Source organism: Octopus sinensis, linkage group LG28, assembly GCF_006345805.1.
Source record: "Octopus sinensis linkage group LG28, ASM634580v1, whole genome shotgun sequence".
Classification (NCBI taxonomy): Eukaryota; Metazoa; Mollusca; class Cephalopoda; order Octopoda; family Octopodidae; genus Octopus; species Octopus sinensis.
This window is the reverse complement of record NC_043024.1, coordinates 7,628,653-7,655,184: the sequence shown is the minus strand read 5'-3', so window position 1 is coordinate 7,655,184 and position 26,532 is coordinate 7,628,653. Positions and strand designations below refer to the sequence as shown.

At 40.9% G+C, this 26,532-nt stretch overlaps 1 protein-coding gene and 1 long non-coding RNA gene across 7 annotated transcripts in view; one reads left to right on the top strand and one right to left on the bottom strand.

Moving 5' to 3' along the window:
* The window catches only part of LOC115225789, a 103,421-nt gene that overhangs the window by 15,252 nt on the left and 61,637 nt on the right, over positions 1 to 26,532 (top strand). For all 6 annotated transcript variants that reach the window (XM_036514579.1, XM_036514580.1, XM_036514581.1 and 3 more), the window contains exons 2-4: positions 6,729 to 6,848; positions 15,331 to 15,450; positions 23,579 to 23,689. In XM_036514579.1, coding sequence (XP_036370472.1) covers positions 6,729 to 6,848; positions 15,331 to 15,450; positions 23,579 to 23,689 — 351 coding nt within the window. The remainder of the gene's footprint in view (positions 1 to 6,728; positions 6,849 to 15,330; positions 15,451 to 23,578; positions 23,690 to 26,532) is intronic.
* On the bottom strand, positions 7,784 to 26,064 carry LOC118768333. The gene is made up of 3 exons (XR_005004153.1): positions 25,895 to 26,064; positions 19,380 to 19,386; positions 7,784 to 7,811 (listed from the first exon to the last, which is right to left on the bottom strand). It is a non-coding gene; the product is annotated as an uncharacterized LOC118768333 (long non-coding RNA).

Sequence of the window (26,532 nt, the reverse complement as noted above, 5' to 3'; positions counted from 1 at the left end):
ATAATAATAATTATTATTATTATTATTGAGTGAGAGAGTAGTACATGCCATCAAAATGACACTGGGGTACAAATATACAAAGCCCAGTATACCCATCGTGACTACTCATCTGATAAGGATACACCAGGCACATGCATCACAACCATATGTGAATGACATGGTGACCTTATATCAAGATAAACAGTGCATGACCTTGCAGGCGGGGCCCAGTTAGAACTTTCTTCAGGTTGAATAACCCACTCAAAAGGTACCTGAATAAGGGTTGTTTAAGGATGATGAACAAAACATCCATGTTTCCAGAGGTGAATTATTCAAGCCCCAAAGAATTCCTCTCAACACATGTGACACTGAACTCAGAACCATTGGGTTGGTAAGCAAGCTACTGGAGTTCATAGTACTCCCTGCAACTTTTATTTGTTCCTTCCAAATGAATAATGTCCTTAAAGGAAAACATTTTGCAGATGTAGAAAAGGCAAAGAAAATAATGATGGAGGTGTTAAAAGGCATCAATTCACAGGTGTTCTAGGACTGCTTTGAACAGTGGAAAATGCATCTGGACCAGTGCACTGCTTCAAATGGAGACTACTTTGAAGGTTATAAAAGTGTAAAAATGTAAAACTAAGTGAATCTCTTATTATAAAAGGCAGATTTTATCTGCCTCCCTTTGTATCTTATAGAAATCTACAATATAGGATTTCTTCAATTACAATTTACCTAGCATTTTTAAGAGTAGAATGCATCGGGTCGTGCCAGGTCCAGTTTTTAAAATTTCAACCCCAATTAAGCAAAATTTAGAGAAAACTCACATTGTGGTGTATGAGTCAAATGCTTCTCTTAGTGTGGAATACAGCACACGCAAACGCACACACACAGTGTGCAACGAATAAACTGAAAGTAATTCACTTTCTGTAGTGAGTGACTCTTTCACTCTGCCTCCCACTTCCTCTTTACACACATAGACACGCAAATATATAAATAAAATTGTAAGCTAACGTGCGTGTGTGTGTGTGTGCGTGTGTGTGTGTGAGGGTGCGTGTGTGTGTGCGTGAGTGTGTGACAGGAAAGTTTTTTTGGACGAATATAAGACCTATATCCAAGTAGCAGAAAGATCGCCCAAAAGTGTATATAGATATTTAAATGTATTTATATATTCATCTTTACACAGATGTATGTATAATGTGTGTCTATATATTTCCATAGAGGTAACCTTTCACTCCATACAAAGTTTTTTTAGGACGAATATAACATCTAAAGTATATACAAGTAGCAGAAAGATCGCCCAAAAGTGTATATAGACATTTAAATGTATTTATATATTCATCTATACACAGATGTATGTATAACGTGTGTGTATATATTTCTATAGACGTAACCATTCACTCCGCACAAAGTTTTTAGGACGAAAATAAGATCTAAAGTTATCTCTAAGTAGCACAAAGATCGCCCAAAAGTGTATATAGATATATAAATGTATTTATATATTCATCTATGCACACATGTATGTATAACGTGTGTGTATATATTTCCATAGAGGTAACCATTCACAGTTTTTTAGGACGAAAATAAGATCTAAAGTTATCTCTAAGAAACAAAGATCGCCCAAAAGTGTATATAGATATTTAAATGTATTTATATATTCATCTATACACACATGTATGTATAATGTGCGTGTATATATTTCCATAGAGGTAACCATTCAATCCATACAAAGTTTTTTAGGACGAAAATATTTATATATAAAAGAAAGGTTGTGTGTCTGTCTACTCCGATTTAGATTCCTAACTACTCCCACATTTTGCGATGCAGTTTAACCAAAACCGGGTATCTCATAGTCGTCATTCATATCGAGCCCTTCTGGGTATTAGCGCGCGTCTACGATGAGTCTATGATTTTACAAATAATTTACCATCATTTTTTTCCATTTTAATGCATATTTTTTTAATAAAGGGAAGTAACTCTCAAACTTCACACCAATATGCATGCTCATATGCGACGTAATATCACATCAGCAGCATTTCCTCACACCCTCCTTGCACTTGGCGAAGGCAAAATACCAGGGGATGAAAATGGTAATATTGCCATCGATTCCATTTGTACCATTGTTAAGACGCCTTCTGATCTCAGAGATGCAGTGTTCCCAGATCTACAAGCTAATTATCAGAATATGGATTGGATTGGCAAAAAGGCTATACTGGCCCCGTGGAATAAAACTGTTCACCATATTAATGATGAAATGCTAAAACTCATTCCTGGGGAAGTCTATGTATATCAGTCTATCGATACAACTCCTGACCCAGAGGACGTCATCAACTATCCAATAGAGGTACTCAATTCCTTTGAGCACCCCGGACTACCACCACACTTTCTCAAACTTAAAGTTGGTGCCCCTATAATGCTCATCAGAAATTTGGTTCCCCCAAAACAATGCAATGGCACACGCTTGATTGTTAAGTCCTTATCTCCCACCGTAAACTTATATCAATATTTGCCTGAATAATCATCATAATTCAGTGCAATCATTAACAGTACTTTCAAGCAATTCAGCCCCGAGCAACGCCGGGCAATTCTGCTAGTCTCTCTATATATAAACGGCAAAATGTCTGTGTGTGTCCTTTATACAAATCCACAATTTTTCAGTTAGAGGGCTCGCACTTTCTATGGTCATTCAAAACCGTCCAAGGGTGGTCGTGTACATATTTACATTTCCCCAGTCACCCCGCAAATCTCTCTATATATAAACGGCAAAATGTCTCTGTGTGTGTCCTTTATACAAATCCACAATTTTTCAGTTAGAGGGCTCGCACTTTCTATGATCATTCAAAACCGTCCAAGGGTGGTCGTGCACATCTTTACATTTCCCCAGTCACCCCACAAAGCCATTAAAAAATCAATAGAAGTGACTTTTTTGTGAATTTTCTATCCAAAACCCAATTGAAATACCCGAAACTTGATACGCCAATTGAATGCCAGCTAGCTGTATGTGATTGGTCGGAGATTTGGACAGTACTCACATGTATGTGTGCATGCATGCACTAGCACTATGACCCGGCGTTGCCGGGTCATAGTGCTAGTAAAATAATATTGCAAAATTCCAGTTTCTTTTGTGTACCCCCTTCTACAGTTTGGATTTGGGGGTGCCAACTGTACAAAGAATTATAAATGAAGATTTGAGCATGAAGAAAAGTTTGCTCCCAGGTTGCTCAGTGACAGGCATTTTGGTAACCAAGTACTTGACAGAGATGGACATAGAAACCATCCCTTACCCTCCCTACAGTCCAGACCTTGCTCCCTGTGGCTTTTGGTTGTTTCCCCGAGCTGAAGGATAACCTCAAGGACACTCATTTTGAAGATGAAGAAGGCTGTGGCAAGGGTCCCCGGACACCTTCATTTTGAATGGCTTCACAAAGTGACCCAAGCACTACAAGTGCATTGAAATCAGGGGGCCCTACTTTGAAAGAGGGTAGTTTTGTACTTCATTGGAATTAATAAATGTCTCTCCTGAAAAACTTTGAAGATTTACGGAATGTACCTTGTATTTTAGTTTGGTTAAATTGGTTCTTGATTTAAACTAATGCCTTTCAACAAAAGGGGCATCATTGATAAACTGTAGTTGTAAGGGAACCTCTTTCCTTTGAAACGATCATTACCATCATCATCATCATATAACTCTGAGCACCTCTTCAAACTCCACCCATCTAACACTCATGGACATGTTTACAAAGTCAGAAAACAGCACAGCTCCCATGACTTTCGGAAACATTTTTTCACGCTGAGAGTTGCTGAAGCATGGAACAAACTGCTGGCATCAGTTGTTAGTTGTCGGAGCACTGCATCCTTCAAAACTTCCATGCTTCCTGAGATTCGCCAACACTACACCTGATTTTCTCCGCCTCCATACACACGCAAGCATGTATCTGACTCATACACTGTTCGCTTTCCAGGCATTTGTACATTACTGCATATGCTTTATATGCACTTTCTGACAAGTTGTGGTGCACCTGAGCACTGTATGTAATAATTTCATTATTATTATTTAAAAACTCCGCCTGTCTAACACCCGTGGACATGTTTACAAAGTCAGAAAACAGCACAGCTCCCATGACTCTAGGAAACATTTTTCATGCTAAGAGTTGCTGAAGCATGGAACAAACTGCCGGTATCGGTTGTTAGTTATCAGAGCACTGCATCCTTCAAAACTTCCATGCTTCCTGAGATTCGCCAACACTACACCTGATTTTCTCCGCCTCCATACACACGCAAGCATGTACCTGACTCATACACTGTTCACTTCCCAGACATTTGTACATTACTGCATATGCTTTATACGCACTTTCTGACAAGTTGTGGTGCACCTGAGCACTGTATACAATAATTTCATTATTATTATTATTTAAAAACTCCACCTGTCTAACACCCGTGGACATGTTTACAAAGTCGGAAAACAGCACAGCTCCCATGACTTTCGGAAACATTTTTTCACGCTAAGAGTTGCTGAAGCATGGAACAAACTGCCGGCATCGGTTGTTAGTTGTCGGAGCACTGCATCCTTCAAAACTTCCATGCTTCCTGAGATTCGCCAGCACTACGTATGAGCAGGCTGTTCGATTCATCAGGTCAACTGGAACCCTCATCATTGTAACTGACAGTGCCAATCAGTGCTTTTTATGTAATACCAACAACAATGCTTTTTACGTGGCACTAGCACAAATATCAATTCTGCTGTGGTAGACAGGTCTCCTTGAGTACGGCAGTGTGCCATATATCTCTTTCCTTTGATAAGGAAAAAACATGATCGTGAAGATGAGTTACACCCTCAAGTTACAGAAGGATGAATATAAGAGAAAAGTTATGGAAGTGCTATTATAGTTGTTCTTTAACCTTTTAGTATTAAAACCCGCCATATCTGGCCAAAATATTTAATCTGTTTTATGTTCAAACTGACCAGATCCAGGCCCTCACACCTACCCCACAATGTTATTCTACATTAAGTAATTACACCATCAAGATCTTGAAGATCTGAGATAATGCATGATTAATTCAAATCAATGGGAATCAATAGGCATTATGTTTGATAGAATAATATGAACATTAATGGCGGTGCCCCAGCATGGCCACAGCTTGTGAGCTGAAACTTAAAAAATAAAATAAAATGGTTAAACCTTAACCTACCATAAATCCTGGAGTATAATCCACATGTTTTTCCCAAAATTTAAAGGTCAAAATCACTAGTGTGTACTAAATGAAAAATATTTTCTAAGCAATGTCCGAGTCTCTATTTGCTGTCCGGCAATGTTTATTCAGACGCATTTTGTGATGTCGGGCGCGAAAATACCTTAAGCTAAGCCTGAAAGCAATGAAGTCATAAAAGAATCATCCATAACTTGCAGTAAGCAACATTTATTAAAATAAAAGTATTCAGAACACAGAATAACATGTAACAAAAACAATTTGCAAACATATTTACATCCTCATATAACAGTTAAGAACATCACCATTATTGTATTACACGTGTGGAAGTGTTTGTTCGACTAGGTGCTGCTGGCTTAATTACGCACAACTCAAGTTAGAGAAGGGGTGCATATTACACACAAGGTATAGGTTTTTCAGAGGTACAGCGCCAGTGCTGCCCCGACGGCCCTCCATTCCAGTGGCACGTAAAAAACACCATCCGATCGTGGCTGTTGCCAGCCACGCCTGGCCCCCATGCCGGTGGCACATAAAAAGCACCATCTGACCATGGCGTTTGCCAGCCCTGTCTGGCACCTGTGCCGGTGGCACATAAAATGCACCTTCTACACTCACAGAGTGGTTGGCGTCAGGAAGGGCATCCAGCCGTAGAAACATTGCCAGATCAGACTGGAGCCTGGTGCAGCCTTCTGGCTTCCCAGACCCCGGTCGAACCGTCCAACCCATGTTAGCATGGAAAACGGACGTTAGACGATGATTATGATGATGATGATTATTATTATTATTATTGATGAGAGGGCAATGCATGCCATCAAAGTGACACTGGGGTAAAATATACAAAGATTGAATACTATGGAGGCAACCATCTCATGTGAGTGGCACATTCTGCTGCAGGCGAAGATAGGCAGAAATGACCATAAGCACAAGGCTTTAAATTTTGGGGACGTGGGTTAGTCAATTACATTGACCGCAGTGCACGAATGATACTTATTTCATCAACCCCATAAGGCTGAAAGATAAAGTCAACCTCAGTAGAATTTGAACTCAAAACATAAAAACAAAGGAAATACCTTTACTCTTTTACTTGTTTCAGTCATTTGACTGCGGCCATGCTGGAGCACCGCCTTTAATCGAGCAACTCGACCCCGGGACTTATTCTTTTGTAAGCCCAGTACTTATTCTATCGGTCTCTTTTGCCGAACCGCTAAGTAACGGGGACATAAACACACCAGCATCGGTTGTCAAGCAATCCTAGGGGACAAACACATACATATATATATATGTATACGACAGGCTTCTTTCAGTTTCCGTCTGCCAAATCCACTCACAAGGCTTTGGTCGGTCCGAGGCTATAGTAGAAGACACTTGCCCAAGGTGCCACGCAGTGGGACTGAACCCGGAACCATGTGGTTGGTAGACAAGCTACTTACCACACAGCCACTCCTGCGCCTTTATTTACATTATTTACATTTGATGGATATTTGTCCTCATCTTTGTTGTTAACGTTTCGGCTGATATACTTCTTGATTTCTTTGTTACAGTGATTTGTGGCTTACGCTATGCAGGTGGATGTGATCCTCACGAGCATCCGATTTTTAGAGCTCTTATGAAGGATGGTGAATTGGAAGTTTGCTACAACAACAAAGTTGAGGCTGCTAAATGTAAGTAAATACATCACTTGCAAACCTCTCCGTCTCTCTCTCTCTCTGTTTTTGTGTTTGTCTCTTTGTTGGTATTCATGTTTTGAACATCCACCTTATGTGGAAGCACTCTGTCAACTACTATTTCCATTGATATTTATTTCAATGTTCATGTACTTGACTTAATAGGTCTCCTCAAGCACAGCGGGATGTTCTGGAATCCAAGGTACTTTGAATGGGCAGGGGCTATGCAGACCTGGTGCAGGAAGCAGCCCGGGTCTTTGCAGTCACAAATTTTATATGATATGATTGCGTATTTAGAATGACATTGTAGTGTAGGTGTGAGAGGTCTGATCTGATTGATTTGAACATCCAAAAAAGGTAGAATATTTGGGCCAAATATAACCAGCTTAAATGCTAAAGTCCTGAGGTCAGTTCATTCAATTAAGTTCTTCAATATAGTGCCCTAGCATGGCCTCAGTCCAAAGAGGAGGGTTCCGGTTGATCCGATCAACGGAACAGCCTGCTCGTGAAATTAACGTGTAAGTGGCTGAGCACTCCACAGACACGTGTACCCTTAACGTAGTTCTCGGGGATATTCAGCGTGACACAGAGAGTGACAAGGCCGGCCCTTTGAAATGCAGGTACAACAGAAACAGGAAGTAAGAGTGAGAGAAAGTTGTGGTGAAAGAGTACAGCAGGGATCACCACCATCCCCTGCCGGAGCCTCGTGGAGCTTTTAGGTGTTTTCACTCAATAAACACTCACAACGCCCGGTCTGGGAATCGAAACCGCAATCCTACGACCACAAGTCCGCTGCCCTAACCACTGGGCCATTGCGCCTCCTGCACCTTATGTACAGCATCAATAATTCCATGATGAATTGCTGTCATCATCATCATCGTCATACTTTAATGTCCATTTTCAATGCTGAAATTTGCTGACGTGGCCAATGACAGAACCGCCTGATTGGCACCTGTGCCACTGGAACGTTAAAAGCACCATCCAAGCATGATTGTTGCCAGGGCCACTGACTGGCGGCACATAAAAAGCACCATTCGAGCATGATCATTACCAGTGTCGCCTTACTGGCTCTTGTGCCAGTGACACGTGAAAAACATTCAAGTCGGGTTGTTGCCAGTGCTGCTGGACTGGCTCCTGTGCAGGTGGTACATAAAAAAACACCATTTGAGTGTCCCGCCTGACTGGCCTTCGTGCCCGTGGCATATAAAAAGCACCCACTACACTCTCAGAGTGGTTGGCATTAGGAAGGGCATCCAGCTGTAAAAACTCTGCCAGATCAGATCGGAACCTGGTGCAGCCATCTGGCTCGCCAGTCCTCAGTCAAACCGTACAACCCATGCCAGCATGGAAAGCGGACATTAAACGATGATGATGATGTATGGGTTGGATGGTTTGACAGGAGCTGGCAAGGCAGAAGTCTGCACCAAGCTCCACTATCTGTTTTGGCATGGTTTCCGCTATAGGATGCTCTTCTTAACACCAACCATCTTACAAGCTGGAATAATCTAATCAGAAAATCAAAATCTTTATATATAAAACTGAAGTTGTGTGTGTGTGTCTGTCTACTTCGATTTGGATTCCTAACTACTCCCACATTTTGCAGTGCAGTTTAACCAAAAGCGGGTATCTTATAGTCGTGATTCATATCGAGCCCTTCTGGGTATTAGCATGAGTCTACGATTTAAAAAAAGTTTACCATCATTTTTCCGCATTTTTAATGCATTTTTGCTCGGTTTATATAAGGGAAGTAACTCTCTAAAAATGCTTATATAGTTATTCCCCTTACAAACCCGAGCAATGTCGGGCGATACTGCTAGTTTTATATGAAATGGTTCTAACTATAACATGTGTATACATACATCTATCTGTGTGTGTGTGACTTACCCAACACATGACAGTGTCGGTTTGTTTCCATCCCTGTAACTTAGCAGTTCAGCATAAGAGCCCGATAGAATAGGTACCAAGCTTAGCCCTTTAGCATTCAGATTATTCTGTCAAATGTAATGCTTATTTATTTACTTACTTGTACTTGTGGTGACATTCACCCTGGGCGGGTTGAGTCGGCTTCTTCTACCACCCTCAAGGCATCTCGAACCATGGCAGTGGAAGAAGTTTCGTGGGAATATGAATTTCACAAGTGGTCCCCAACAATCCCACATGTAGAGACATCCTGTTTGCCGCAGATTGTCCACAGTAACAGAACAACCGAGGAGCTGCCGGTTGCCGAAACAGAGACTCCGAGGATTTTCACCAGAGCCCCGTCTGCCGGTTGTGGCCCTACCAGGAACCGAAGTTCCCGACGGCATAGCTCTGACACCACCCATTGCCAGCGTCCCCACCACGGTGAGGAGGGGATGGACTTTGGGGACGATTATTCATTTGCATTATTTTGAATGATGAATGCATTATCTGATACCTCTGAGAATTTTATATGATATTATTGCGTATTTAGAATGACATTGTAGTGTAGGTGTGAGAGGTCTGATCTGATTGATTTGAACATCCAAAAAAGGTAGAATATTTGGGCCAAATATAACCAGCTTAAATGCTAAAGTCCTGAGGTCAGTTCATTCAATTAAGTTCTTCAATATAGTGCCCTAGCATGGCCTCAGTCCAAAGATGAAAATGAGTGAGTGAGTGTGTGCGTGTTTGTATGTATGTATGAGTGTGTGTGTTTGTATGTATATATGAGTGTGTGTGTGTGTTTGTATGTATGAGTGTGTGTGTTTGTATGTATGAGTGTGTGTGTTTGTATGTATACATGAGTGTGTGTGTGTTTGTATGTATACATGAGTGTGTGTGTGTTTGTATGTATACATGAGTGTGTGTGTGTTTGTATGTATATATGAGTGTGTGTGTGTTTGTATGTATATATGAGTGTGTGTTTGTATGTATATATGAGTGTGTGTGTTTGTATGTATATGAGTGTGTGTGTGTGTTTGTATGTATATATGAGTGTGTGTTTGTATGTATATATGAGTGTGTGTGTTTGTATGTATATGAGTGTGTGTGTGTGTTGGTATGTATATATGAGTGTGTGTCTGTATGTATATATGAGTGTGTGTCTGTATGTATATATGAGTGTGTGTTTGTATGTATATATGAGTGTGTGTGTGTATGTATATATGAGTGTGTGTCTGTATGTATATATGAGTGTGTGTCTGTATGTATATATGAGTGTGTGTTTGTATGTATATATGAGTATGTGTGTGTTTGTATGTATATATGAGTGTGTGTCTGTATGTATATATGAGTGTGTGTTTGTATGTATATATGAGTGTGTGTGTGTGTTGGTATGTATATATGAGTGTGTGTCTGTATGTATATATGAGTGTGTGTCTGTATGTATATATGAGTGTGTGTTTGTATGTATATATGAGTATGTGTGTGTTTGTATGTATATATGAGTATGTGTGTGTTTGTATGTATATATGAGTGTGTGTGTGTGTATGTATATATGAGTGTGTGTGTGTGTATGTATATATGAGTGTGTGTCTGTATGTATATATGAGTGTGTGTCTGTATGTATATATGAGTGTGTGTCGTATGTATATATGAGTGTTGTGTTTGTATGTATATGAGTGTGTGTGTTTGTATGTATATATGAGTGTGTGTCTGTATGTATATATGAGTGTGTGTCTGTATGTATATATGAGTGTGTGTTTGTATGTATATATGAGTGTGTGTGTGTATGTATATATGAGTGTGTGTCTGTATGTATATATGAGTGTGTGTGTGTTTGTATGTATATATGAGTGTGTGTCTGTATGTATATATGAGTGTGTGTTTTTTGTATATATGAGTGTGTGTGTTGTAGTATATATGAGTGTGTGTGGTTGTTTGTGGTCTTAGTGAGTGTGTGTATGTTGCCGTATGTTATATATGAGGGGTGTGTTGTTTGTAGTATATATGAGTGTGTGTGGTTGTGTGTGTGTATTGTATATATGAGTGTGGTGTTGTTATGTGTATATATGAGTGTGTGTGTTTGTATGTATATATGGAGGTGTGTGTGTGGTTTATGTATATATGAGTGTGTGTGGTAGTATGTATATTGCTGTGGGTTTGTTTTGGGTATATATGAGTGTGTGTTGTTTTATGTATATATGAGTGTGTGTTTGTATGTATATATGAGTGTGTGTGTGTTTTATGTATATATGAGTGTGTGTGTATGTATGTATATGTGTGTGTGTGTTTTATGTATATATGAGTGTGTATGTTTGTATGTATATATGAGTGTGTGTGTGTTTGTATGTATATATGAGTGTGTATGGTTTGTATGTAGGAGATGTGTGTGTGTTGTATGTATATATGAGGGTGTGTGTGTGTGTGTGTTTGATGATATATGAGTGTGTGTGTTTTGTATGAGTGCGTTTTTTTTGGTGGTGGGGTTGTATGTATATATGAGGTTGTGTGTGTGTTGTTGTATATATATGAGTGTGGTGTGTGTTTGTATGTATATATGAGTGTGTGGTGTTTGTATGTATGTTATGAGTGATGTGGTGTGTGTTTGTATGTATATATTGAGTGTGTGTTGTGTATGTATATATGAGTGTGTGTGGTTTGTATGTATATATGAGTTGAGGTGTGTTGTGGGTTTGTATGTATATATGAGTGTGTGTGTTTTGTATGTATAAATGGTGTGTGGTTGTATGTATAATGAGTGTGTGTGTGTTTGTATGTATAAATGAGTGTGTTTGTATGTATAATGAGGTGTGTGTGTGTTTGTATGTATATATGAGTGTGTGGTGTATGTAATATGAGGTGTGTGTGTTTGTATGTATATATGAGTGTGTTTTGTATGTATATATGAGGTGTGTTGTGTTTGTTGTATGTATATGTGTGTTGGGTGTGTGTGTTTTGTATGTATAATGAGTGTGTGTGTTTGTATGTATGAATATGAGTGTGTGTGTTTTGTATGTTATGAGTGTGTGTGTTTGTATGTATATAGGAGTGCGTGTGTTTGTATGTATATATGAGGTGTGTGTGTTGTTTGTATGTATATGAGTGGTGTGTTTGTATGTATATATGAGGTGTGTGTGTTTGTATGTATATATGAGGTGTGTGTGTTTGTATGTATATATGAGTGTGTGTGTTTGTATGTATATATGAGGTGTGTGTGTTTGTATGTATATATGAGGTGTGTGTGTTTGTATGTATATATGAGGTGTGTGTGTTTGTATGTATATATGAGGTGTGTGTGTTTGTATGTATATATGAGTGGGTATTATTGTGTTGTGTGTGTTTGTATGTATATATGAGTGTGTGTGTGTTTGTATGTATATATGAGTGTGTTTGTATGTATATATGAGGTGTGTGTGTTTGTATGTATATATGAGTGTGTGTTTGTATGTATATATGAGTGTGTGTTTGTATGTATATATGAGTGTGTGTGTTTGTATGTATATATGAGTGTGTGTGTGTTTGTATGTATATATGAGTGTGTGTGTTTGTATGTATATATGAGTGTGTGTGTGTTTGTATGTATATATGAGTGTGTGTGTTTGTATGTATATATGAGTGTGGTGTGTTTTTTGTATGTTAGTTGGTATGTATGTGAGTTTGTGTGTGTGTATTTTATGTATTGAGTGGTGTGTGTTTGTATGTATATATGAGTGTGTGTGTGTTTGTATGTATATGAGTGGTGGTGTGTGTTTGTATGTATATATGAGTGTGTGTGTGTTTGTATGTATATATGAGTGTGTTTGTATGTATATATGAGTGTGTTTGTATGTATATATGAGTGTGTGTTTGTATGTATATATGAGGTGTGTGTGTTTGTATGTATATATGAGTGTGTGTTTGTATGTATATATGAGTGTGCGTTTGTATGTATATATGAGTGTGTGTTTGTATGTATATATGAGTGTGTGTGTGTTTGTATGTATATATGAGTGTGTGTGTGTTTGTATGTATATATGAGTGTGTGTGTGTTTGTATGTATATATGAGTGTATGTGTGTTTGTATGTATATATGAGTGTGTGTGTGTTTGTATGTATATATGAGGTGTGTGTGTTTGTATGTATATATGAGTGTGTTTGTATGTATATATGAGTGTGTTTGTATGTATATATGAGTGTGTGTTTGTATGTATATATGAGGTGTGTGTGTTTGTATGTATATATGAGTGTGTGTTTGTATGTATATATGAGTGTGCGTTTGTATGTATATATGAGTGTGTGTTTGTATGTATATATGAGTGTGTGTGTGTTTGTATGTATATATGAGTGTGTGTGTGTTTGTATGTATATATGAGTGTGTGTGTGTTTGTATGTATATATGAGTGTGTGTGTGTTTGTATGTATGAGTGTGTGTTTGTATGTATATATGAGTGTGTGTGTTTGTATGTATGAGTGTGTGTTTGTATGTATATATGAGTGTGTGTGTGTTTGTATGTATATATGAGTGTGTGTGTGTGCTTGTATGTATATGAGTGTGTGTGTTCTTTTATGTATATATGAGTGTGTGTGTGTGTGTTTGTATGTATATATGAGTGTGTGTGTTTGTATGTATATATGAGTGTGTGTGTGTGCTTGTATGTATATGAGTGTGTGTGTTCTTTTATGTATATATGAGTGTGTGTGTGTGTGTTTGTATGTATATATGAGTGTGTGTGTTTGTATGTATATATGAGTGTGTGTGTGTGCTTGTATGTATATGAGTGTGTGTGTTCTTTTATGTATATATGAGTGTGTGTGTGTGTGTTTGTATGTATATATGAGTGCGTGTGTTTGTATGTATATGAGTGTGTGTGTTTGTATGTATGAGTGTGTGTGTGTGTTTGTATGTATATGAGTGTGTGTGTGTTTGTATGTATGAGTGTGTGTGTGTGTTTGTATGTATATATGAGTGTGTGTGTTTGTATGTATATGAGTGTGTGTGTTTGTATGTATATATGAGTGCGTGTGTTTGTATGTATATGAGTGTGTGTGTTTGTATGTATGAGTGTGTGTGTGTGTTTGTATGTATATATGAGTGTGTGTGTTTGTATGTATATGAGTGTGTGTGTTTGTATGTATGAGTGTGTGTGTGTGTTTGTATGTATATGAGTGTGTGTGTGTTTGTATGTATATATGAGTGTGTGTGTTTGTATGTATGAGTGTGTGTGTGTTTGTATGTATGAGTGTGTGTGTGTGTTTGTATGTATGAGTGTGTGTGTGTGTGTGTTTGTATGTATGAGTGTGTGTGTGTGTGTGTTTGTATGTATGAGTGTGTGTGTGTTTGTATGTATATGAGTGTGTGTGTGTGTTTGTATGTATATATGAGTGTGTGTGTTTGTATGTATGAGTGTGTGTGTGTGTTTGTATGTATATATGAGTGTGTGTGTGTTTGTATGTATATGAGTGTGTGTGTTGTAGTATGAGGTGTGTGTGGTTTGTATGTATATATGAGTGTAGGGGTTTGTATGTATGAGTGTGTGTGTGTGTTTGTATGTATATGAGTGTGTGTGTTTGTATGTATGAGTGTGTGTGTGTGTTTGTATGTATATATGAGTGTGTGTGTTTGTATGTATATATGAGTGTGTGTGTGTTTGTATGTATATGAGTGTGTGTGTTTGTATGTATGAGTGTGTGTGTGTGTGTGTGTTTGTATGTATGAGTGTGTGTGTGTGTGTTTGTATGTATGAGTGTGTGTGTGTTTGTATGTATATATGAGTGTGTGTGTTTGTATGTAATATGGAGTGTGTGTGTGTTGTATGTATTGAGTGTGTGTGTTGTTGTATGAGTGTGGTGTGTGTTGTATGTATATAGAGTGCGTCTTGTGTTTGTATGTAGATATGGTGTTTGGTGTGTGTGTTGTAGGTATATGAGTGTGTGTTTGTTGTATGAGTGTGTGTGTGTTTGTATGTATATATGAGTGTGTGTGTTTGTACATATGAGTGTGTGTGTTTGTATGTATATATGAGTGTGTGTGTGTTTGTATGTATATATGAGTGTGTGTGTTTGTATGTATGAGTGTGTGTGTGTTTGTATGTATATATGAGTGTGTGTGTTTGTACATATGAGTGTGTGTGTTTGTATGTATATATGAGTGTGTGTGTTTGTACATATATGAGTGTGTGTGTTTGTATGTATATATGAGTGTGTGTTTGTATGTATATATGAGTGTGTGTTTGTATGTATATATGAGTGCGTGTGTTTGTATGTATATATGAGTGTGTGTGTGTGTTTGTATGTATATATGAGTGTGTGTGTGTTTGTATGTATATATGAGTGTGTGTTTGTATGTATATATGTGTGTGTGTGTGTGGTTGTATGTATATATGAGTGTGTGTGTGTTTGTATGTATATATGAGTGTGTTTGTATGTATATACGAGTGTGTGTGTTTGTATATATATATATGAGTGTGTGTGTGTTTGTATGTATATATGAGTGTGTGTGTGTTTGTATGTATATATGAGTGTGTGTGTTTGTATGTATATATGAGTGTGTGTGTGTTTGATCATAGACTCCATTAATGTTTGTCTTTATCTTTTACAGATGAACTGACTTGCATTTACAAGAATAAGGATTACGTGGAAGGAGACACTTTCATTGATGGCTGTAAAGTATGTTACTGTAATGGATATAGAACGATGCGTTGTGTTAAAATCTGTCAAGGTAACATTTTAAAAGATTGACCAAACTCCATCCCGCCATCTTCTCTGCCCAATATTTCTGGGAGGGTCATTATAGGATGAGTCCACAGGCACCTCCTCTGTAAGATCCTATCAAACTCTGAGCACCTTTTCAAACTCCACCCATCTAACACCCGTGGGCATATTTACAAAGTCAGAAAACAGCACAGTTCCCATGACTTTCGGAAACATTTTTTCTCGCTGAGAGTTGCTGAAGCATGGAGTGGCTGTGTGGTAAGTAGCTTGCTAACCAATCACATGGTTCCGGGTTCAGTCCCACTGCGTGGCATCTTGGGCAAGTGTCTTCTGCTATAGCCCCGGGCCGACCAATGCCTTGTGAGTGGATTTGGTAGACGGAAACTGAAAGAAGCCTTTCGTATATATGTATATATATATATATATATAAGTGTGTGTGTATATGTTTGTGTGTCTGTGTTTGTCCCCCTAGCATTGCTTGACAACCGATGCTGGTGTGTTTACGTCCCCGTCACTTAGCGGTTCTGCAAAAGAGACCGATAGAATAAGTACTGGGCTTACAAAGAATAAGTCCCGGGGTCGATTTGCTCGACTAAAGGCGGTGCTCCAGCATGGCCGCAGTCAAATGACTGAAACAAGTAAAAGAGTAAAAAGAGAGAGAGTATGGAACAAACTGCCGGGATCAGTTGTTAGTTGTCGGAGCACTGCATCCTTCAAAACTTCCATGCTTCAAGAGATTTGCCAACACTTCACCTGATTTTCTCCCCTCCATACACACGCAAGCATGTATCTGACTCATACACTGTTCGCTTTCCAGACATGTGTACATTACTGCATGTGCTTTATACACACTTTTTGACAAGTTGTGGTGCACCTGAGCACTGTATACAATAATTTCATTATTATTATTATTAAAATAATTAAATTTTCTTTTGGAAACATTTTTTCATGCTGAGAGTGCTGAAGTATGGAAACAACTGCCGGCATCATTGTTTAGTTATCAGAGCACTCCATCCTTCAAAACTTCCATGCTTCCTGAGATTCGCCACACTACACCTGATTTTTCTCCCCTCCATACACACGCTGAAGCATGGAACAAACTGCCGGCATCAGTTGTTAGTGTCGGAGCACTGCATCCTTCAAAACTTCCATGCTTCCTGAGATTCGCCAACACTACCCTGATTTTCTCCCCTCCATACACACGCTGAAGCATGGAACAAACTGCCGGCATCAGTTGTTAGTTATCAGAGCACTCCATCCTTCAAAACTTCCATGCTTCCTGAGATTCGCCAACACTACACCTGATTTTCTCCTCTCCATACACACGCTGAAGCATGGAACAAACTGCCGGATCAGTTGTTAGTTGTCGGAGCACTGCATCCTTCAAAACTTCCATGCTTCCTGAGATTCGCCAACACTACCCTGATTTTCTCCCCTCCATACACACGCTGAAGCATGGAACAAACTGCCGGCATCAGTGTTAGTTATCAGAGCACTGCTCCTTCAAAACTTCCATGCTTCTGAGATTCGCCAACACTACACCTGATTTTCTCCCCTCCATACACCGCTGAAGATGGAACAAAATGCCGGCATCAGTGGAGTTGTCAGAGCACTGCACCTTCAAAACTTCCATGCTTCTGAGATCGCCAACAATACACCTGATTTTTCCCCTCATAAACAAGCTGAAGCATGGAACAAACTGCCGCATCAGTTGTTAGTTGTCGGAGCACTGCATCCTTCAAAAACTCCATGCTTCTGAGATTCGCCAAAACTACACCTGATTTTCTCCCCTCTATACACACGCTGAAGCATGGAACAAACTGCCGGCATCAGTTGTTAGTTATCAGAGCACTGCATCCTTCAAAACTTCCATGCTTTCTGAGATCGCCAACACTACACCTGATTTTCTCCCCTCCATACACCGCGTGAAGCATGGAACAAACTGCCGGCATCAGTTCTTAGTTGTCAGAGCACTGCATCCTTCAAAACTTCCATGCTTTCTGAGATTCGCCAACACTACACCTGATTTTCTCCCCTCCATACACACGCAAGCATGTATCTGACTTATACACTGTTCGCTTTCCAGACATTTGTACATTACTGCATATACTTTATACACACTTTCTGACACGTTGTGGTGCACCTGAGCACTCTCTCTCTCTCTCTTTTACTCTTTTCAGTCATTTGACTGCGGCCATGCTGGAGCACCACCTTTAATCGAGCAAATCAACCCCGGGACTTATTCTTTGTAAGCCCAGTGCTTATTCTATCACTCTTTTGCTGAACCGCTAAGTGACGGGGACGTAAACACACCAGCATCGGTTGTTAAGCAATGCTAGGGGGACAAACACAGACACACAAACACACACATATATATATAATATATACATACATATATACGACAGGCTTCTTTCAGTTTCCGTCTACCAAATCCACCCACAAGGCATTGGTCGGCCTGGGGCCATAGCAGAAGACACTTGCCCAAGGTGCCACGCAGTGGGACTGAACCCGGAACCATATGGTTGGTTAGCCAGCTACTTACCACACAGCCACTCCTGCGCCTGTATACAATAATTTCATTATTATTATTATTAAAAGCAAAATTTCTTGCAGGATTCCCAAGAATGACCAACCGAGACAACGGATACCCTCCAACCATCTCATTCTTGGTTTACCCCTAAGTCCTTTGCCAGTTGCTTCAGCTTGAAGTATTTGTCTTGCAGTTCTTCCCAGCAACATTCTAATCACATATGTCCATAGTACCTTAGCTGTGACCTCCCTATGCAGAGAAGGGACCCAGACTGGAAAGAACCCCTGATCTCTGAGCTATGTATCTTGTTGAATAACATTATTCCAGAAATACTGTGAAAGAATCCCATTTTGAGCAATAATAAATCTCTGAACGAGGTATAAGCAGTAACTGCACAACAATGTGAGGTATACTTGCCATCTCAATATGGCTAACCACTAAGGGTGGGTGTTACTGTAGCTTTTAGCCCCAGGAGAACATCGTCTCCAGCTGGCTTTAGGCACATTTTCTGTGCCCTATTGGTATTAGCAAAGGGAGGTCATCCCTCTCTCGTAAACCTAAGTGATACGCACGGATTGCAGTTTTGAGGTATTTGCCTCTTGTCAACGTACGGTAATCACCGGTATTCAATGAAAGGGGGACCTGTTTGCAAATATTTAATGTTTTTCCCAGTAACCTCCGTCACTGATTTCGAAAAACTGTCTGCAAGCAATAATAAATCTCTGAATGAGATGTAAACAGTAACCGCTCGACAACGTAAAGTATAATAGCCATCTCAATATGGCTAACCACTAAGGGTGGGTGTTACTGTAGCTTTTAGCCCCAGGAGGTCAAGGTCTCCAGCTGGCTTTAGGCACACTTTCTGTGCCATTTTGAGATGGCAAGTATACCTCACATTGTCGTGCAGTTACCGTTTATACCTCGTTCAGAGATTTATTATTGCTTGCATACAGTTTTTCGAGATCAGAAAAACGATATAAGTATTTGCATTGGGACTCCTTTCATCGAAAACCAGTGATTGTCATACGCTGATGACAGGTCAAAAGCTAGAAACTACAGTCCATGTGTATCACTTAGGTTGACGAGGGAAGGGTGACCTCCCTTTGCAAATACCATAAGGGCACAGAAAGTGTGCCTATAGCCAGCTGGAGACGATGTTCTCCTGGGGCTACAAGCTACAGTAACACCCACCCTTAGTGGTTAGCCATATTGAGATGGCAAATATACCTCACAAATTCCATTTTGGTTTGCCTTGTATTTCTGATTGTACTCATTTGGTCATTACCCAACCTGAACGTACAATACTTTCCGCCGATTAAGAAAATTCAGAAAAATCTATCGCATGAGTGGCTGTGTGGTAAGTAGCTTGCTTACCAACCACATGGTTCCGGGTTCAGTCCCACTACGTGGCATCTTGGGCAAGTGCCTTCTGCTATAGCCCCGGGCCGACCAATGCCTTGTAAGTGGATTTACTCTTTTACTCTTTTACTTGTTTCAGTCATTTGACTGCGGCCATGCTGGAGCACCGCCTTTAGTCGAGCAACTCGACCCCGGGACTTATTCTTTTGTATTCTATCGGTCTCTTTTGCCGAACCACTAAGTGACGGGGACGTAAAGACACCAGCATCGGTTGTCAAGCAATGCTAGGGGAACACAGACACACAAACACACACACATACATATATATACATATATACGACAGGCTTCTTTCAGTTTCCGTCTACCAAATCTACTCACAAGGTATTGGTCGGCCCGAGGCTATAGCAGAAGACACTTGCCCAAGATGCCACACAGTGGGACTGAACCCGGAACCATGAGGTTGGTTAGCAAGCTACTTACCACACAGCCACTCCTGCGCCTATTCACAATATTCACATACATAATAATTATAAAGAGTATTCTTATATAATGCTACATGAATATGAACTCAGCAACTTAAAGCTGATGTGGGATGCAGAAACACATGCCATGGTCCAGTGTCAACCTGTTAACTCCCATTCTTGTGTTATATTGTCATCATTATATTAATCCCATGCAGAAAGTAATTCTGCGTGTATACCCATACCTGGAAATTCCCTGAGGTATAACAACATGTGGCAGCTACACAACAGCATAGGAGCATTGAAACACATGACAAGGTTTTTACCCACCTTCACTCTTTAGGTCTCACCGAGGAAATGACCAGAGACCAAGACCTTTGGAAGTATGCTGTGCGTGAGAAGAGCCGGCAGGACAAGTGAGGCCATAATCCCGTGGCCTACACCTGGGACGTAGTCAGTCCACCTGTGCATACCTTTCTTCTTGGGACACATAACTCTAATTGTGAAGACCTGTTGAGGCAAGTGAAAATCAAAATCGAAATCGATCAACATCAACGGAATTTGTAGTTGTGATACCAGTGCCGGTGGCACGTAAGAGAACCATCCGAACGTGGCCGTAGCCAGCACCGCATCGACTGGCCTCCGTGCCAGTGGCACGTAACAAACACCATCCAGTGTGGCCATTGCCAGCCTCGCCTGACCTCCGTGCTGGTGGCACGTAAAAAGTTTCATCCGAGCGTGGCCGTTCGCCAGCTTCATCTGGCTCCTGTGTTGATGGCACGTAAAAAGCACCCACTACACTCACAGAGTGGTTGGTGTTAGGAAGGGCATCCAGCTGTAGAAACACTGCAAGATCTGACTGGGCCTGGTGCAGCCTCCTGGCTTCCCAGACCCCAGTTGAACCGTCCAACCCATGCCTTCATGGAAAGCGGATGTTGTTGATGATGATGATGTATGTAGGTAGGTAGGCTGTGTGGTAAGAAGCTTGCTTCCCAACCACATGGTTCTGGGTTCAGTTTCTACTATAGCTTTAGGCCAACCAAAGCTTTGTGAGTGGATTCGGTTGACAGGAACTGAAAGAAGCCTATTGTGTGTGTGAAATAAAAGTCCATCGGAGACCCCCTTTGGTCACGAATGACCATGGGATTGCACCTAGAAAGTTACCCTCCAATGCACAAGTCTGGGCAAGGTTGTTTATGGAAGGCCAGCAGTCACTTATGCATACCAGCCTCCACACCACTGATGTTATCCAAGGGAAACGCAAAGGCCGATACAGCTTAGCACCAATAAAAAAGCTCTAGTATAATAAATATTATTATGCACCATCTGAACGTGGCCGATGCCAGCACCGCCTTGACTGGCTTCTATGCCGGTGGCACGTAAAAAGCACCAATCCGATCGTGGCCGTTGCCAGCCTCACCTGGCACCTGTGCAGGTGGCACGTAAAAAGCACCCACTACACTCACGGAGTGGTTGGCATTAGGAAGGGCATCCAGCTGTAGAAACACTGCCAGATCAGACTGGAGCCTGGTGCAACCTTCTGGCTTCCCAGACCCCAGTTGAACCGTCCAACCCATGCTAGCATGGAAAGCGGACGTTTAAACGATGATGAACCACATATACTTAATGTATATGCTTCATGTATTTTCCGGTGGCTGCAATAGTGTGGTGGAGTATATACACTCTCAAAGTGCCAGTGTCAAAACACCTCAGTCATGGACAGGCAAGGTAAAAGTAACTCACCTTCAGTCTCAATGGGGACAGATGGACACCAGTGTTTCGCCATTTTTGAGGCTTGTCAAAATCGGGTAAATGTTGACAACAGGAAGCGCATCCAGCAGTAGAAAATTCATCTGAACGAATTCCTTCCAACCCACATTATGGCTGCCCCCTCGTTATCCTGCCGAATTCCACTCTCTTCCACATGCCTGACAGATATGATTAGTATGGTGTGTTACACCACCATACATACATACATTTATGGCTGCCCCCTCGTTATCGAGTATGGCCATTGCACGAAGCTTAACTGTTACTGGTGCTGTGATCGAATGTGACTTTTTAGCCCAGCCAAAGATCTACAATGTCTTGTACAGAATTGGCAACTAAAACCTTTACCGCCAATAGCCGGCTGTAGTTGTAACTGGGCTTCATGTACCTTTGCATGTCGTTTAAGTCCTCCTGCCAAATTACACTCTCTTCCACATGCCCAACAGATATGATTAGTATGGTGTGTTACACCACCGCCAGTGGCCAGGTTGTCACTCATCTGTCTCACTTTATGACTATGAAGATGACTCTTGAGTCCGGCTTTATTGAGGCAGGGTCTTGCACAGACATTGCATGTCAGCATCATAGGAAGACCCTTCCCATCTGGAAGTGAAACGGTGATGCCCTTTCTGACATCCCTCCTTACTTTCTCATGTGCAACTCGAGATTTCTCAAAAGTGGCTGTCCCCTCATGCACAATCCTTCTCCACCTGCTACACACAAGCATAGAAAATCCAGTGTTATGTCATGATTGTGAGTCTGTGTTTGTACCCTTATCTAGGTGTGTGATAATTGGAAATGAAGACTTGCATCGCCAAATTTCATCCAACCCATGCAAGTATGGATAAGCAGATTTTAGATGATGCTGATCCAACACACTCACACACGTATTTTTAAAATTATTGAATTCATGCTGGTATCGAAGTAGAAGACCCGGCAGGACAAGTGAGTCCATCCCGTGTCCCTTGCCAGGTATGTAGCCAGCCCATTTATGCATGCCTTTCCTTCCTTGGACACACAAAGACCTGTTGAGGCAAGCGAAGTCGAAATCAGAATCGAAATTGAACCAATCCTATGACTGGCACCCGGCAGTTGCCAGGGCTGCTGGACTGACTCCTGTGCAGGTGGCAAGTAAAGAAACACTGTTTTGACCCTGTGCTTGAGGAGATCCATTGAGTCAAGTACACCAACATCAAATATCAATGGAAACTGCAGTTGTGAAACCTGTGCCGGTGGGACATAAAAAGCACCATCCGAATGTGGCCAATGCCAGCACTGCCTAGACTGGCTTCCTTGCCAGTGGCACATAAAAAGCACCATCCGAACGTGGCCAGTGCCAGCACCGCCTAGACTGGCTTCGTTGCCAGTGGCACATAAAATGCACCATCCGAATGTGGCCAGTGCCAGCGCCACCTAGACTGGCTTCCATGCTGGTGGCACATAAAAAGGACCATCCGAACATGGCCAGTGCCAGCACCGCCTAGACTGGCTTCCATGCCGGTGGCACGTAAAAAGCACCATCCGAACGTGGCCAGTGCCAGCGCCGCCTAGACTGGCTTCTGTGCTGGTGGCACATAAAAAGCACCATCCGAACATGGCCAGTGCCAGCACCGCCTAGACTGGCTTCCATGCCGGTGGCATGTAAAAAGCACCATCCGAACGTGGCCAGTGCCAGCGCCACCTAGACTGGCTTCTGTGCTGGTGGCACATAAAAAGCACCATCCGAACGTGGCCGATGCCAGCGCCGCCTAGACTGGCTTCCGTGCTGGTGGCACGTAAAAAGCACCAATCTGATCGTGGCCGTTGCCAGCTTCGCCTGGCACGTAAAAAGCACCCACTACACTCTCAGAGTGGTTGGCGTTAGGAAGGGCATCCAGCTGTAGAAACACTGCGAGATCAGACTGGAGTCTGGTGCAGCCTCCTGGCTTCCCAGATCCCCAGTCAAACCGTCCAACCCATGCTAGCATGGAGAACGGATGTTAAACGATGATGATGATGAGTTTTTATTTTACTTTCAGCACAAAATGAAAAGGCTGTCCTGAAGAACCAAGAGATAGTACTTAGTTGTCCTCAGAAAATACATTGTATAAGATTTACCCATGAGGTATTGTGCAAACCCCTCAAAAAAGGTAAGTCAATCCTTGTATTTGTCTTTTGTGTGTGTGTGTGCACACTTTCTGAGTATATAAGTATTGTTGCTTGTTTGTATGTTTGTATCTCTGTTTATATAATATATATATACTAGCAGTATCGCCCGGCGTTGCTCGGGTTTGTAAGGGAAATAACTATATAAGCATTTTTAGAAAGTTACTTCCCTTATATAATAGCAAAACAATGCATTAAAAATGGAAAAGATGATGGTAAATTTTTTTTTAAATCGTAGACTCATCGTAGACATTTTGAGAGAGTTACTTCCCTTATGTAATAGCAAAAAAATGCATTAAAAATGATGGTAAATTTTTTTTTAAATCGTTGACTCATCGTAGACGCACGCTAATACCCAGAAGGGCTCGATATGAATCACGACTATAAGATACACGCTTTTGGTTACACTGCACCGCAAAATGTGGGAGTAGTTAGGAATCTAAATCAAAGGAGACAGACACCACACAACTTCACTTTTATATATAAAGATATATATATATATATATATACACATATATATATATATGTGTTGGTAAAAATGGTAAGATAACAAAAGAAAGAAAAATACCTCAATATTATGTAAATAGATGGCCAGATAACCGAAGAGATGGTGTTGTGGATTACCACCTCGGCATCTGAAACTCAGAGTTTTATCTTGGCTATTGAATAATTGTCACATATTATTTTACAGATATATATATATATACTCTTTTTACTCTTTTTCTCATTTCAGTCTTTTGACTGTGGCCATGCTGGAGCACCACCTTCAGTCGAGCAAATGGACCCCCAGGACTTATCCTTTGTAAGCCTAGTACTGATTCTATCGGTCCCTATTGCTGAACTGCTAAGTTACGGGGACGTAAACACACCACCGTCAGTTGTCAAGCGATGTTGCGGGGACAAACACAAATACACACACACACACATATATATACACATATATACAACGGGCTTCTTTCAGTTTCCGTCTTGTGGTTCTGGGTTCAGTCCCACTGCGTGGCACTTTGGGCAAGTGTCTTCTACTATAGCCTCGGGCCGGCCAAAGCTTGTGAGTGGATATGGTGGATGGAAACTGAAAAGAAGCCTGTCGTATATATGTATATAAATATGTGTGTGTGTGTGTGTGTCTGTGTTTGTCCTCCACAACATCGCTTGACAACCAATGCTGTTGTACTACTTAGCGGTTCGGCATAAGATACTGATAGAATAAGTACTAGTCTTACAAAGAATAAGTCCTGGGGTCGATTTGCTCGACTAAAGACGGTGCTCCAGCATGGCTACAGTCAAATGACTGAAACAAGTAAAAGAGTAAATCCTCTTGCATTCCCACCCTTATTTGAAGCTCTTCTATATAAGTAGTAAGCCACCAGTTTAACTCTTACTATTATGTTTCTCTAATGGCTATAACCCTAATCTCTTATCTCCCTTTTTTTCTTCTTCTTCCTCTTCTCTTCTCTCCTAGCAAATCCACCTTAACCCTTTTGTTACCCACCTGGCTGAAACCGGCTCTGGCTCTGTGGTACAAATGTCTTGTTTTCATAATTTCTGAACTAAAATCTTCCACCAAACCTTAGTCACAATTTATGTTCCTGACACTAAGTTATTTAACTAAATTCTTTGTTATATTTAAAATTAATTGAAAGAAACACCAAGCATCTCAACAGAAATATGGTAACAAAAGGGTTAACAAATGATTAATTTAACCCTTTTCATACCAACTCTTCTGAAACAGCCTTTGGCTCTGTAGTACAAATGTTTTGTTTTCAAAATCTTCCATCAAACCTTAGTCACAATTATGTTCCTGACACTAGCTTAATGATAACTAAGTTATTTAACTAAATTCTTTGTTATATTTAAAATTAATTGAAAGAAACACCAAGCATCTCAACAGAAATATGGTAACAAAAGGGTTAACAAATGATTAATTTAACCCTTTTCATACCAACTCTTCTGAAACAGCCTTTGGCTCTGTAGTACAAATGTTTTGTTTTCAAAATCTTCCATCAAACCTTAGTCACAATTTATGTTCCTAACACTAGCTGAATGATAACTAAGTTATTTTACTAAATTCTTTGTTATATTTAAAGTAATTGAAAGAAACACAGAGCATCACAACAGAAATATGGTAACAAAAGGGTTAACAAATGATTAATTTAACCCTTTTGTTACCAACCTGACTGAAACTGCACGTGTAAAACGATTCGAGCAAGGTCGGTGCCAGTACTGCCTGACTGGCCCCCATGCCGGTGGCACGTAAAAAGCACCCACTACACTCTCGGAGTGGTTGGCATTAGGAAGGGCATCTAGCTGTAGAAACTCTGCCAGATCAAGATTGGAGCCTGGTGCAGCCATCTGGTTCGCCAGCCCTCAGTCAAAATCGTCCAACCCAAGCTAGCATGGAAAGCGGATGTTAAACGAGAAATCTGTACGTGGCCGATGCCAGCACCACCTTGACAGGCTTCCGTGCTGGTGGCAAGTAAAAACCACCAACCGATTGTGGCCGTTGCCAGCCGCCCCTGGCACGTAAAATGCACCCACTACACTCACGGAGTGGTTGGCGTTAGGTAGGGCACCCTGCTGTAGAAACTCTGCCAGATCAAGATTGGAGCCTGGTGCAGCCATCTGGTTCGCCAGCCCTCAGTCAAAATCGTCCAACCCAAGCTAGCATGGAAAGTGGATGTTAAACGAGAAATCTGTACGTGGCCGATGCCAGTGCCACCTTGACAGGCTTCCGTGCTGGTGGCAAGTAAAAACCACCAACCGATTGTGGCCGTTGCCAGCCGCCCCTGGCACGTAAAATGCACCCACTACACTCACGGAGTGGTTG